Here is a 12,606-nt window from a genome sequence, read left to right as displayed (position 1 = left end):
GAAGCCACCTTGACGGCCTGGGACCTGTTCGGAACCGGCTTCCTACAGACATTCGCAAGAGTTGTACCCCGAAAACAAGCCCAAGCGCTATTAGAAACCCGGGTGCAGCTACCTAGGGAGACAACCGCGATATTCACGTAGGAAATGAGCCGTGTATTCCGTCACGCCGACCCCGAAATGCCCGAGGAGAAGAAAGTCCACCTACTCATGCGTGGTGTGAAAGAGGAACTCTTTGCCGGAATGGTACGAAGCCCACCGAAGACCGTCCACAGGTATCTTCGCGAGGCCACCAGCACCGAGAAGACACTCGGGATGCGAAACCGGCAATTCTATTCGCTGCACGAACTCTACAAACTACGCCGGGGTTCAATCATTGGCTACCGACGATGCACTCGAGACTATAAGAGCGGTCGTACGGGAGGAGCTGCAGCAGTTCTACCCAAGGTCACCGTCCCAAGTGGATCCAATCGCTGAAATCGTCAAAGAAGAGGTTCAGCGATCGCTTGGAGTCCCTGAGGTGCAACCAGGATCACCGCAACCTCAGCCGGAAGGGATGACCTACGCCGCCGTCGCCCGCCGTCAAGGTCCCCCTCCACGAGAACGCCAGGGCCCTGTAACGCCGCAATTCCGTCGTCCACCACCGCCGCCGCCACAACGGCCACTCGTCGCCCAGCGCAGCTAAGCGAGGAAGACGGACATTTGGCGAGTCCCCGACCACCAGCCGCTCTGCTACCAGTGCGGCGAAGCCGGTCATGTGTACCGCCGATGCCCACACCGCGACCTGGGATTGCGAGGGTTCGCCCTCGACACACCGCGCCCTCGGGAAGGTGAACGCCCTCGTGACATCGCCGACTACCTCGCCGCTACTCAGTGGAGACCTCGACGACCATCCCGTTCACTGTCCCCAGGCCGCTACCTGTCGCCGCAGCGCCGATCATACACCGGCCCAGACCGGGGCCGCTCTGCGAGCCCATATCCGGAAAACTAAAAGCAGCAACCGATGGAGGTGCGGTTGCTGTTCGTCGAACAGACGAAGATCCTCCGCCGCCGACGAAGACGCCGAAGAGACCATCTCGACGACATAATAACGGCATGCCGCCGCCCCGACGAAGTCAGGAAGCCAAGACTACACCGACGAAAGAAGACTTGACGACGCGACGTTCCAACTTCAATTCAACACGACGCAGCCGTGATCCGACGCCAAGACCTAACTGCGACGCCAGACAAAGAACCACCGACCTCGACGTGCTTCTCGACGGCCACGCAGTTACCGCCTTAGTGGACATAGAGGCTGATTAGTCCGTAATGAGTGGACACATCGTCGCCCAGTTGAAGAAAGTTAAGACCGCGTGGGAAGGCCCTCAAATTCGGACTGCTGGAGGACACCTCATCACGCCGACTGGAATTTTCACGGCAAGAATAACCATCCATGACCAGACTTACTCTGCCACCTTCGTTATCCTCCAACAGTGTTCACGAGACGTCATTCTCGGTATGGACTTCCTGAACCAACACGGCGCGATCATCGACCTGATGTCGAAGTCAATAACGCTGTCGGAAGATAAAGCGATACCGCCGGAGAGTGCTCGTAGTCAACACGCCTTGAGTGTGCTCGAAGATCAAGTGAGCATCCCGCTTCGCTCCAGCATTGTTATTTCTGTCGGCACCGAAACACCCCTGACGTAGAAGGCGTTATCGAAGGCGACAAACGTCTACTGCTAGACCGTGAAATTTGCGTCGCAAGAGGGATTGCTCGACTGTATGGAGGGAAAACTGAAGTGTTGCTGACAAACTTCAGCCAGGAGTTCAAGCACATCAACAAAGGCACGACGATTGCGTACATCGAAGAAATTCTGGAAACCAGTAATGCGTTTGTCCTCTCGGATTCCGCCGCATCTACCCCGACGACCATGTTTCCCGAACCAGACTACGACATTAATCTAAGTCTCCCTGTGATTAAGCAACCGCAGCTCAGAAGTCTGCTCCGACGATACAAAGGCTGCTTTTTGACGTCATCGAGATTTGACAAACACCAGTCGCCAAGCATGGCATAATCACAGTGGAGTGCGCTCGACCACTCCGCCAGAACCCTTACCGAGTTTCGCCACGAGAGCGTGAAGCTATAAGAGAACAAGTCGACGAAATGCTGCGCGACGACATCATCCAGCCGTCGAAAAGCCCGTGGGCATCCCCTGTTGTCCTGGAGAAGAAAAAGCACAGAACCCTACGTTCCTGCGTCGATTATCGTCGTCTGAACAAGATCACGAAGAAGGACGTATACCCCCTCCCACGGATAGACGACGCATTGGATCGGCTCTGCAACGCTAAATACTTCTCGTCGATGGACCTCAAGTCTGGATATTGGCAAATAGAAGTGGACGAAAGAGATCGCGAAAAACCGCCTTTATCACCCCAGACGACCTCTACGAGTTCAAGGTTATGCCATTTGGAGTGTGCTCGGCGCCTGCAACGTTCAGCGCGTGATGGACACGGTTTTAGCAGGATTGAAGTGGCAGACCTGTCTCGTTTACTTGGATGATGTCGTTGTCTTCGCCGGAAATTTTAAGATCACCTTAGGCGGCTTGCAATTGTATTAGAGGCCATCAAGTCATCAGGGCTCACTCTGAAGCCAGAAAAGTGCCGCTTCGCTTAAGATGAGCTTCTGTTCCGAGGCCACGTCATCAGCAAGTCTGCAGTTTACCCGGACCCGCAGAAGACAGCTGCCATCGCAATGTTCCCGTAGCCCATCGACAAGAAGGCAGTCCGTAGATCTCTTGGCATGCGCGCCTACTACAGACGATTTGTCAAGGATTTTCACACTTTTTACGCCGCAGGCCGACGCACTTCATGAACTCAAACGACGCATGCAGTCGCCGCCCGTACTTGCGCACTTTGACGAGGAAGCCGATACCGAAATGCACACTGAGGCCAGTAGCCTAGGCCTCGGTGCCGTCCTAGTCTAGAGAAAAGATGGACATGAAGACGTGATAGCTTACGCTAGCCGGTCGTTATCAAAAGCGGAAGGCAATTATTCTACAACCGAAAAGGAATGCCTCGCCATCGATTGGGCTACAGCGAAATTTTGCCCTTACCTATATGGCAGGCCATTCAAAGCGGTCAGCGATCATCACGCGTTGTGTTGGCTAGCTAACTTAAAGACCCTTCAGGACGGCTAGCACGGTGGAGCATCAGATTACAAGAATACGACATCACTGTAACATACAAGTCCGGACGAAAACACTTAGATGCGGATTGCCTATCACGCGCCCCCATGACCCGCCGCCGCAAGATGACGAAGATGACGAAGCCTTCCTTGGAATAATAAGCGCTGAAGGCTTCGCCGAACAGCAACGAAGAGACCTGGAGCTAAAAGCCCTAGTCGAGTATTTGAAAGGGCACACCGACGTTGTCCCTAGGGAATTTAGGCGTGGATTGTCTTCGTTCACGCTTCAAACCAACCTACTCGTGAAGAAGAACTTCTCACCAGTCCGCGCGAACTACCTTCTTGTTGTTCCGTCGGCGCTGCGTCCAGAAGTACAGCACGTCCTACATGACGACTCGACCGCTGGGCACCTCTGTTTCTCCCGGACGCTATCGAGGATACAAGAAAGGTATTACTGGCCACACCTAACAGCCGATGTCGCCCGTTACGTCAACACATGCCGCGACTGTCAGTGACGCAAGACACCACCGACAAGGTCAGCGGGATCACTACAGCCGATCAAGCCTCCTTACCGACCTTTTCAGCAGATCGGGATGGACTTGTTGGGACCGTTTCCGACATCAACTTCCGGAAATAAGTGGATTGTCGGGGCGACGGACTACCTCACCCGCTTCGCTAAAACTAAAGCTCTACCGAAAGGCAGCGCAGCCGAAGTGGCGAAATTTTTCGACGAGACCATCCTGCTGCGACATGGTGCTCCAGAAGTCCTCATCACCGACAGAGGAACGGATTTTACAGCAGAGCTCACGCGAGCCATTCTGCAATACAGCCAGACAGGTCACAGGAGGATAACTGCCTACCATCCACAGACGAATGGTCTCACGGAGCGCCTGTAAGCGAACGTAACGTTCGCTTACAGCACGGCGATGCAAGAAACAACACAGATCACGCCATTTAAGCTGGTTTACGGCAGGAACCCGACGGCGACGCTCGACGCCATGTTACCGCACATCCGTGACGAGGAAAATCTTGACGTCGCTACCTATCTCTAGCGCGCCGAAGAAGCCCGAGAGCTCGCCCGCCTACGGATCAAGAACCAGCAGAGGACCGACAGCCGACACTACAACCTCCTACGACGTTTCATCGAGTACCAGCCCGGCAACCGTGTTTGCGTATGGACCCCGATACGCCGACGAGGACTCAGTGAGAAGCTATTGCGACGCTATTTCGGACCCTACAAGGTCATCCGACGTATTCACGCACTAGACTATGAGGTTGTGCCAGACGGCATTTCGCATTCACAGCGGAGCCGCGCACGATCTGAAGTGGTCCACGTGGTGCGTCTTAAACCCTTTTATTGACGCTGACGAACTTCTCATTTTGTTGTTGCTACCAGTGCTTTTTCTTTATTACTTTCGTTTGTTTGCAGCATCGGGTCGATGCTTTTTCAGAAGGGGGTAATGACACGTGTATATCGGGCGACCCCGTTTCGCCACCTCACAAATGTTATCGCACAGCAAGGTTGTGGAAAGTTATCGATGCTTCTATCCTCTTTCTGTTGTCACCGAACCTTATGTTATCTGATTTCATCGCCTGTCGCGAATGGTTTAGAACTTTGGGGGAGGCACTCGGGTCACAACGATTAATCTGGAAAATCCAACGACTGATCTATAAAAGCCGACGCGCTTGACCCACTGATCATATTTTCGACGATCGCCGACCGTGTTAGCCGCTATCGTTGTGCTATAAGTGTAGCCTGTCTTGTGTGAACAGGTTTGCCCAATAAAAGTTAGTTTTGTCATTCACAGTATTGCTAGTGTGTTCTTCAACGTCACCACCACGTGACACTATCGTCGTAAATGCCGGCAAGGAGCATCCGCTGCGTAGATCCGTCTTGAAACTTGAAAAATCCGCCCTCTCCAGCAAAATGTTAGAGGGAGGAAAGACGCTTGAGAATATGTATAGAAGATATATACAACGGGCAGAAGACAGGCATGCAAGATGAAGCCCATGCGCACAACTATCCGCGATCGCCGTCTTCGTCAGTCCTCTCTACATCGTTCGCTCCTGCAGATCCTCGTAGCAATATCACACAGACATCAGCGAAAAGGCGTATAATACAAGTTATGTTGTCAGCTGTGTCATTATTGTAGATTAAAAAGAGAAGCAGCCGTAATACAGAGCCCTATTGCACGCCTGGTATTGTCGCTGTACAACGAAAGCTTTCGAGACATCTACAAATATGGTATCAATACAGTGCAAATCATGGAATGAGTCATGAAGTTAGGACACAAGTTCAAAACTGTATTTGAAGGAACTTTTTGTCTCTAAATCCATGTTGTTGATCATGCAATAGATTGTTGTGTCTTAGCTGGGACATTATGTGCGTGTATATGATACGTTCTAACCGCTTATTGGCATAGTTACGCCGCTTCAGCTACGGGAGCCCACTACATGCCAGAGGAAATTGAACATACGAGTTCCCATCAGGACCCTCTGTGCCCTGCTCTAGAAATCTCCGCTTTTAATGCCGTCGTCTTCTCTGGACAGTCATCAGGGAATCTGAAGACTGTCCAGCAGCAAATGATAATCGTCAACTCTGTTGCAATATCACGCCCATGCTCGCGACACTCCTCAGAAAATCCGCCTCCGTAGCCCAATAGTATCGATATGCGGCAGGATCGCAACCTCAGAATTCAGGGTCGCCGTCGTTGTTTCGTAGCCTTGGATGGAGCCTTTGATCCTTAGTTCAGACTCTGAGCTGAGGTAACGGTTGGGTTGGTGGCCATTTGCAGATCCTTCTACAGTCGGTGTCCATGCTGCGTTGACCTCTGGTTTGGTGCTGATGGATGGTAATGGTTTTCCTAGGGGTAAACGTCTAACTGCGAATCCTAGGTCGTCATCGTTGTGTGGTATCATTGGATGGGACCCATCTTTCATGCTTAGCTAAGACTGCAAAGTAATGGTGGGGTGGTGGCCTTTCTAGGAACCGTTAAGTGTCGGTGTCCACGCTGCGTTGACGTCTGTATAGGCTCTGATGGATGGGCGGGTGTTTGCCTAGTGGCAAACGTACAATTAACGCCTTTGTTGTGTTGAGACGTAACAGTACCTACAATCCTACTGTTTGAACTTTTCACGGCAATGATCGCCCGTGACCTTCCGGTCCACCATGCGGACGCACCTTGATTCAATCTTGATTGTTAAACATCGGATACACACAGGCGACGCCAGCCTGATGCACAGACGGCCCTACGGCGTCTCCGCTTCTGAGCGCGATGTCGTACAGAAAGAGGTCGACAAGATGCTTACCCGCGATATAATTGAGCCTTCTTATAGCCCTTGGCTTCCCTCGGTCGTGCTTATTGCAAAGAAGGATGACAGATGACGCTTCTGTGTCCGCTAACACCATCTCAACAAAGTAACAAAAAATGACCACCATTCCACTTTATGAAGATGGAATGGCAGTGAAAGCAATTACAATCAACGCTATCAAACGAAAAGCAAAGTGCTTTTGCGGCCATTCCAACTTCACAGAGTGGGATGGTTGCGCGGGCTCACGAATGCCGCTTTCACTCAGCATAGCGGGAACGTTCTTCGTCGGTGGTCGTTTCGCGCCAGCGCCGTTTACATTCTTGTTGCTGTTCCTTCCGGCGCTCCGCGTACGCATGTTCTTTTTTGGGTGCACGAAATATACGTGTCCACCCCATCGATAACGCAGCAGTTTTTAGAGTCGATAGCTGTCCTGCTTATATGCTGCGATAACCTTGACGTCACTACTTTTCACGGCGAGTGTTCTAATCTGTTCAGCAATTAGACATCTGCGCCGCCGCACTGCACCCATATGCGATCAGACAAATAATGAAAGCCACCGTGTATGGGTTTCTTAGAAATCCCTAAGTCCGTATGTGTTGCCGCATGCCGAAAAAAATACGGAAGGTCAGTCATATACAGCTTTGGCTGTAAAAAAGAACGTTTATCCATTGCCGTAAATAGATGACGCCCTCGATTATTTATATGGTGCCATATATTTTTCTGCGATAGACCTTCGCTCCGAGTAGTAGTAGATTGCAGTTGACGACATGAACCGCGAGAAGATCGCTTTTATTATAGCTGATGGCCTCTAACAAAATAAAGTGATGCCCTTCGCGTTTTGTAATGGCGCGGCTACATGAAGCGTATAATTTACGATCTCCATCACGGCCTTAAATGATCAATCTGCCTGTGCCCATCTCGATGACGGTATTTTATTTTCACCCCCTTTTGCCACGCACCTCGAGCGTCTTTCGTTCTTTTTGCATTCCGCAAGGCCGCCCTTCTGCTCAATTCTTCAAAATCTGACTTCGGCCGGCCGCTATTTACTGTCCTGGGACGCCTCGTGAATTTTTCAGGCGTCCGCCCCGATCTCGAGAAATTTCTCTCTTTCTAGAATGTCCCTGTGCCGACCTGTGCCAACGAAATTCGAAGCTTTGTGGGCCTCTGCTCATAGCTTCGCCGGTTCATACGCAACATCGCTGAAGGTTCCACGTCCTCTCACAGAACTTCTAAATAAAGACGCGCCTTTTTGTCTGGAGCCGTAATAAGCTACTGCGCTCGTTGAGCTTACCGTTCGGCTCAATTCACCACCAGTTCTCTCGAATTTTGACATTACCAGTCCAATGAAGTTCGCACCGATGCCAGCATTGATGGAACTGGTGCTGTTCTGGCTATGCAGTAGCAAGGTTACGTCCATGTAATTAGAGAGCTATAGCTTAAGCGAGCCAGCAGGCCCAGCGGGCCAGCGTAGACGCTAGTGCGCATGCACGGCACATTATGCACAGTGGCGTCTACGCCGGCCGCTGGCTCGCTGAGCTATAACTCTATAGCTTGCGCTAGCCTTCTTGTGTACCAGGCCGAGCGCCATTACCGCTTTGCTGAACGCAAATGCCTTGGCCTCGTTTGTCAAGTGGGTAAATTTCGCCGCTACATGTACGGCCGGCTATTCAGTTATCACCGACCATCATGCTTTACTCTGGCTTTCATCACTGAAGGATCCTACTGGAAGTCTCGGTCGGTGGGCCGCACGACTCCACGAATAATCATACAAAGTTGGGCATAAGAGTGGTCGAGTGCATGACTACGCTGATTGCTTGTCACGCCATCCAGTAGACCCGCCATAGCTTTTCGGCAGCTGCGAGTATACCTGCGTGCTGTCACTTACTGCGTTTCAGAACATCGGAGATGGGCAACGCCGCAACCCCTACTTCAGAGACGAAAATCTTCGGCTGACTTCTGAGACACATTCTCCTTCTCAGCGTGTGTTTGTTCTGCAGACAGGCATCTTGTGCCGTTGCAACATGCATCCTCACTGCCCTGAACTAGTCTTGATTTTGCCACACATGTGCAGCAAACTGTTTTCGCTTGGCTACACATTGTTTCTATCGCAGTTCACCCCGGAGTCTCTAGGACGTATGACTGTGTTAGACATCGCTTCTTTTGACCCGGTATTTACCCTTACGTCACTTCCTGCGAACAATACCAGCGCCACAATAAACCAGCAGTACTTCCAGCTGGTTGCCTTTCACCCTTTGACGTACCATCAGAGCCATTTTTTAGGGTTGGTCTTAACCATCTTGGCCCTTTTCCGCTATCTGCCTGCGGAAATGAGTGGACAGCAGGCGCTACCGACTTCATGACCCAGTACGAGATCACTCGGGCTCTCCCAACCAGCTTCGTAACTGATGTTGCAGACTTCCTGCTCGAAGACATTATATTTCACCACGGTGCTCCTCAGCAGTTCCTCACAAGCATGGGGCACTATTTCATATCAAAGGTTGTTGAGGACCTCTTGCGCCCCTGCGCTATAAAACAAAGGTTTACAACAGCGTACCACCCTCAGACCAACGACCTCACACTGCGATTTATTTGAAATATGAAATACAGGTTTGCTATGTATGTTTCTGCCGATCATCATAGACTGGGACGTCACCTCGGCCCTTTGTAACATTTGCCTATAATTCCATCCGACGTGCCTCTACGGATTTTTCTCTGTTTTGTCTCTTGTGCGGAAGAAACCCCACGCTGCCATTGGACACGCTCCTTCCCGCAGTTCTTGACAAATCGTCACAATATACCCGTGATGCCACCGTCAGAGCTGTAGAGGCGCGAGATATTGTCCGCCTGCGCCTTCCCGTTCCGCAGGAACAGCAACGACACTTCTGTGATGCCCGCCACCACTATGCCCTCATCAAGTCTGGTGATGTGGTCCTTCTCTGGACGCTCTCATGGCGAATTGACTTTGCAAAAATTTTATTTAGCTTTACTCTCGCTCATGCCATGTTCTGGCCCAAGTGACCGGCCTCACATAGGAAATCACGCCTCTCGATTCCGCCGTGTCTCGACCTTCCACTGATATCGCCCACGTCACCTGCCTCAAGCGATACCACTCGGACAACCTAGCAAGCACCGGGATGGCGCCTTTGCCGCCAGGGGTCACGTTACCAAGCGCTTCCAGAGACGAAGGTGAGGGCAGTACAGAAGACGACAACGGGCGCTGATGTCGCGCTCACTGTCTTCCGTCTTGCATGCCAGTGAAGGTCTTGTAAAACCGTGTAAATATATTTTAACTCCCTCTTATCCCCATTAAAATATGCTAAACAAACAAGACCAAACGTCTAGCCTGGTGATGGGACCACAGGTTGCGCAGAAATTATATTTGTCTGTGATTCCGAAGGCAAATATCAAATTACTTTACATGTTGTCGAAATGGTATTACTGCGAGGAACATGAACAACATTGGGAATTCGCCGTGTGCACTTGACTACTCATACCCGGAAATTGATCTTATATTGCGCGCACGTGTATCCTGAGGGCTCATAGCGGTTTGTCAAAATACATTATATTAAAACAACAGATGCTTCAACCGGCTTACCCATCGCGTTCGCAATTGCATCATACTTAAGTCAGTCAATTATTTTGACTGCAGCAGCACATTATTGTACTGTGTTGCGCACAATTAATCATACTCCACGAAAGAGTCGGAAGGGTATAGAAATACATACGTTTTCATACAATGCTTATGCCTTTATCCAACTGACATTTAATGTGTTACTTGCTGCAGCTAATCATGCAAGCGCTTCGAATATAAATAAAAAAAATCTCGTTTCGTGTGCGCTGATTCATATTCCTTCCCATCCACGCGAACGCATTTTTGCCAACATCGGCTGCTGGTTGGCGGGACATCACTCTCCTTATGAACAAACTTAATATTTCCTTTCGTAGGACTTTGTGACCTGTCTTACATTATTGTTCTCGCAGTCGCCATCAGCGCTCAAAAAGAACTAACTTGGGGTTCCTGAGCGTGTGCTCAATTAGCAAAGTTGTGGAAGGAGCTTTCACAGATCCGCTTGTCTGTGTCCGTACAGACAGAGAGGAAAGATTAATTCGACTTGAATAGACATTTGACCATTACCGATCCTCCGAGTGCCAAGGAAATACCGTGAGAGCGTGCGGGCGCGTCTGATGGAGCTGTCCTCCATCCCACTCACTCGCCACGTGCACAGATGGTGCTCAAGGCGGCTGCTGAACCGCGCCCTACGTGACCCGCATTGTTGGTCGCATAGTGTAGCGCGTTGGCATCATTGAAGCGAGCTTCGCCCTTGGCTTCCTTGCAGGCTGAACCTGCCGCTGCGGAATTCGCGCCATTTTCGGCGCGCATGGAAGTGTGGTCCGCCCAGCTGCCTTCTCCCATCCGACGACTCGCTCTGAGGGCTTCATCACGAAGGGCCTCCGTCACGTTGACAGCTCTGCTTAGGCGACACCGGCGTGACACAACGGTGGCGACAGCGGATATCACCACATGGGCCGAAGCGTAGAAGCGCCATGCTTCACAGAGGCGCGTCCAGTATCCGAGCGCACGCCACGGGGGAGGGATAAGCCAGTCAATAAAATGTGACCCAGTGCTTTATACGCCCAGATAATGGTCTAATAAGGATAAAGCAATACTGCAAGAAGATGGTGGCGCACGAAAAATTGCAGTGATTTCGCTCTGTATAAAGGCAAGCAAGATTGTACTAGGCGAGCAAGTGTCGTGACAAGCACAGCTCTACCACTTAAAGGTTTATTGCACGCGCATTTGAAATTTTGTACAAATCAGGTTACGTGAAGTATGATAACAGTATGCGTACAATGCTAAATATAAATTATTACAGGGAAATGAACAACAATGAATTTTCTTTTGCGTTGTCTTTCGATCGCCTCTTTTAAATTCATAGCCAAAAACAATGCAGGTTTATTGCTTCATGTAGGCGCAATCCTCTGAATTTTTGTTTTGAGTACTCTTATTCTAACATTCACGGCAACTCCAATCCAGAAGTTGCCGTGAATGTTGGTTGCGTCGGGGATAGTTTTAAAACGGTAATTACAAAGCTTCGCTACGAAGTTAGCGAACACAGGCAACACGAACACGATCTCAGCATGAACAGTAAAAACACGCGCAGTTCATAACCTTGGCTCTTGTTTATGCTGTGTATCTGTCTCATCTCTGCAGCGGTGTATTCTACGAAGTTGCATTACATCTTCAACAGCAATATTTGTTGTTCGCTTGAACCAGTCCCTTTGCGATATAAAATCATGGGCACACTTGTGTCGTGTGTGTCATTTGAAGTCTTTAAAGTGCGCCTGCATTTAATGCAATTCCCAATTGTAGATAACTTAGTGTTGTAAATTGCACAGTACCATGGTGTGGGTCGCTACTAATGAAGAAAAAGGATGCAAAGACACCACACAACAGGCGGTATGCAACACGTATTTGAACATCGGTGCAGTCGGCAATTTTAGCCGATATGTTAGTGTGCGGGACGCAGGGACGCATACTGTGAAATTTTATAACGCCAACTTCATAGAAGCATTGAATCTTAAATAAACACGAACTAATTAAATAAGGATGGGGATACTCTAATCTTGTAACATTATACACTCAAATAAAAACCTAAATAACAATTGGAAACGAATATTCTTACACAAAACCAGGGATAATAGGAAACCAAAGGAACATTGAAACTTTTCGAATCATGATTGCAAAATAAATGAAACTTAACGAAACACTAATAAGACTACATCAATATACACATTCTTGCCAGTGGATTCTGATCGTGGCAACCTTTAACATCCGAAAACTGTCGAGTGAGGCTAGCTTAGCAGGACTTTTTGAGGAACTATCATTGTTTGGGATATCATTGGCATTAGTCAGATTAGAACAACTGGTGAGGCCCATACAGTGACGACTAACGGCCATGTCCTCTGCTATAGAGGTCTCCCAGATAAGCAATGCTGGGCACGATTCATAATCCATAAGGACATAGCCGGCAACATTAACAAATTCTACAGCAATGATGAGAGGTTAGCAGTAGTCGTAATGAAACTTAATAAGAGGTATAGATTAAGGGTAGTACAAGCCTGCGCTCCAC

The 12,606-nt window shown here is 49.8% G+C and overlaps 1 protein-coding gene across 1 annotated transcript in view; it reads left to right on the top strand.

The window, feature by feature from the left end:
• The window catches only part of LOC142566588 (uncharacterized), a 610,758-nt gene extending 599,651 nt beyond the window's left edge, over nt 1-11,107 (top strand). Inside the window, exon 14 of the mRNA XM_075677426.1 lies at nt 10,813-11,107. Coding sequence (XP_075533541.1) covers nt 10,813-10,906 — 94 coding nt within the window. The 3' untranslated portion in view covers nt 10,907-11,107. The remainder of the gene's footprint in view (nt 1-10,812) is intronic.
• The last annotated feature ends 1,499 nt before the right edge of the window (nt 11,108-12,606 follow it).

The sequence above is a fragment of the Dermacentor variabilis genome, unplaced genomic scaffold, assembly GCF_050947875.1.
Source record: "Dermacentor variabilis isolate Ectoservices unplaced genomic scaffold, ASM5094787v1 scaffold_13, whole genome shotgun sequence".
In the NCBI taxonomy this organism is placed as follows: Eukaryota; Metazoa; Arthropoda; class Arachnida; order Ixodida; family Ixodidae; genus Dermacentor; species Dermacentor variabilis.
This window is presented reverse-complemented; position numbering and strand designations above follow the sequence as displayed.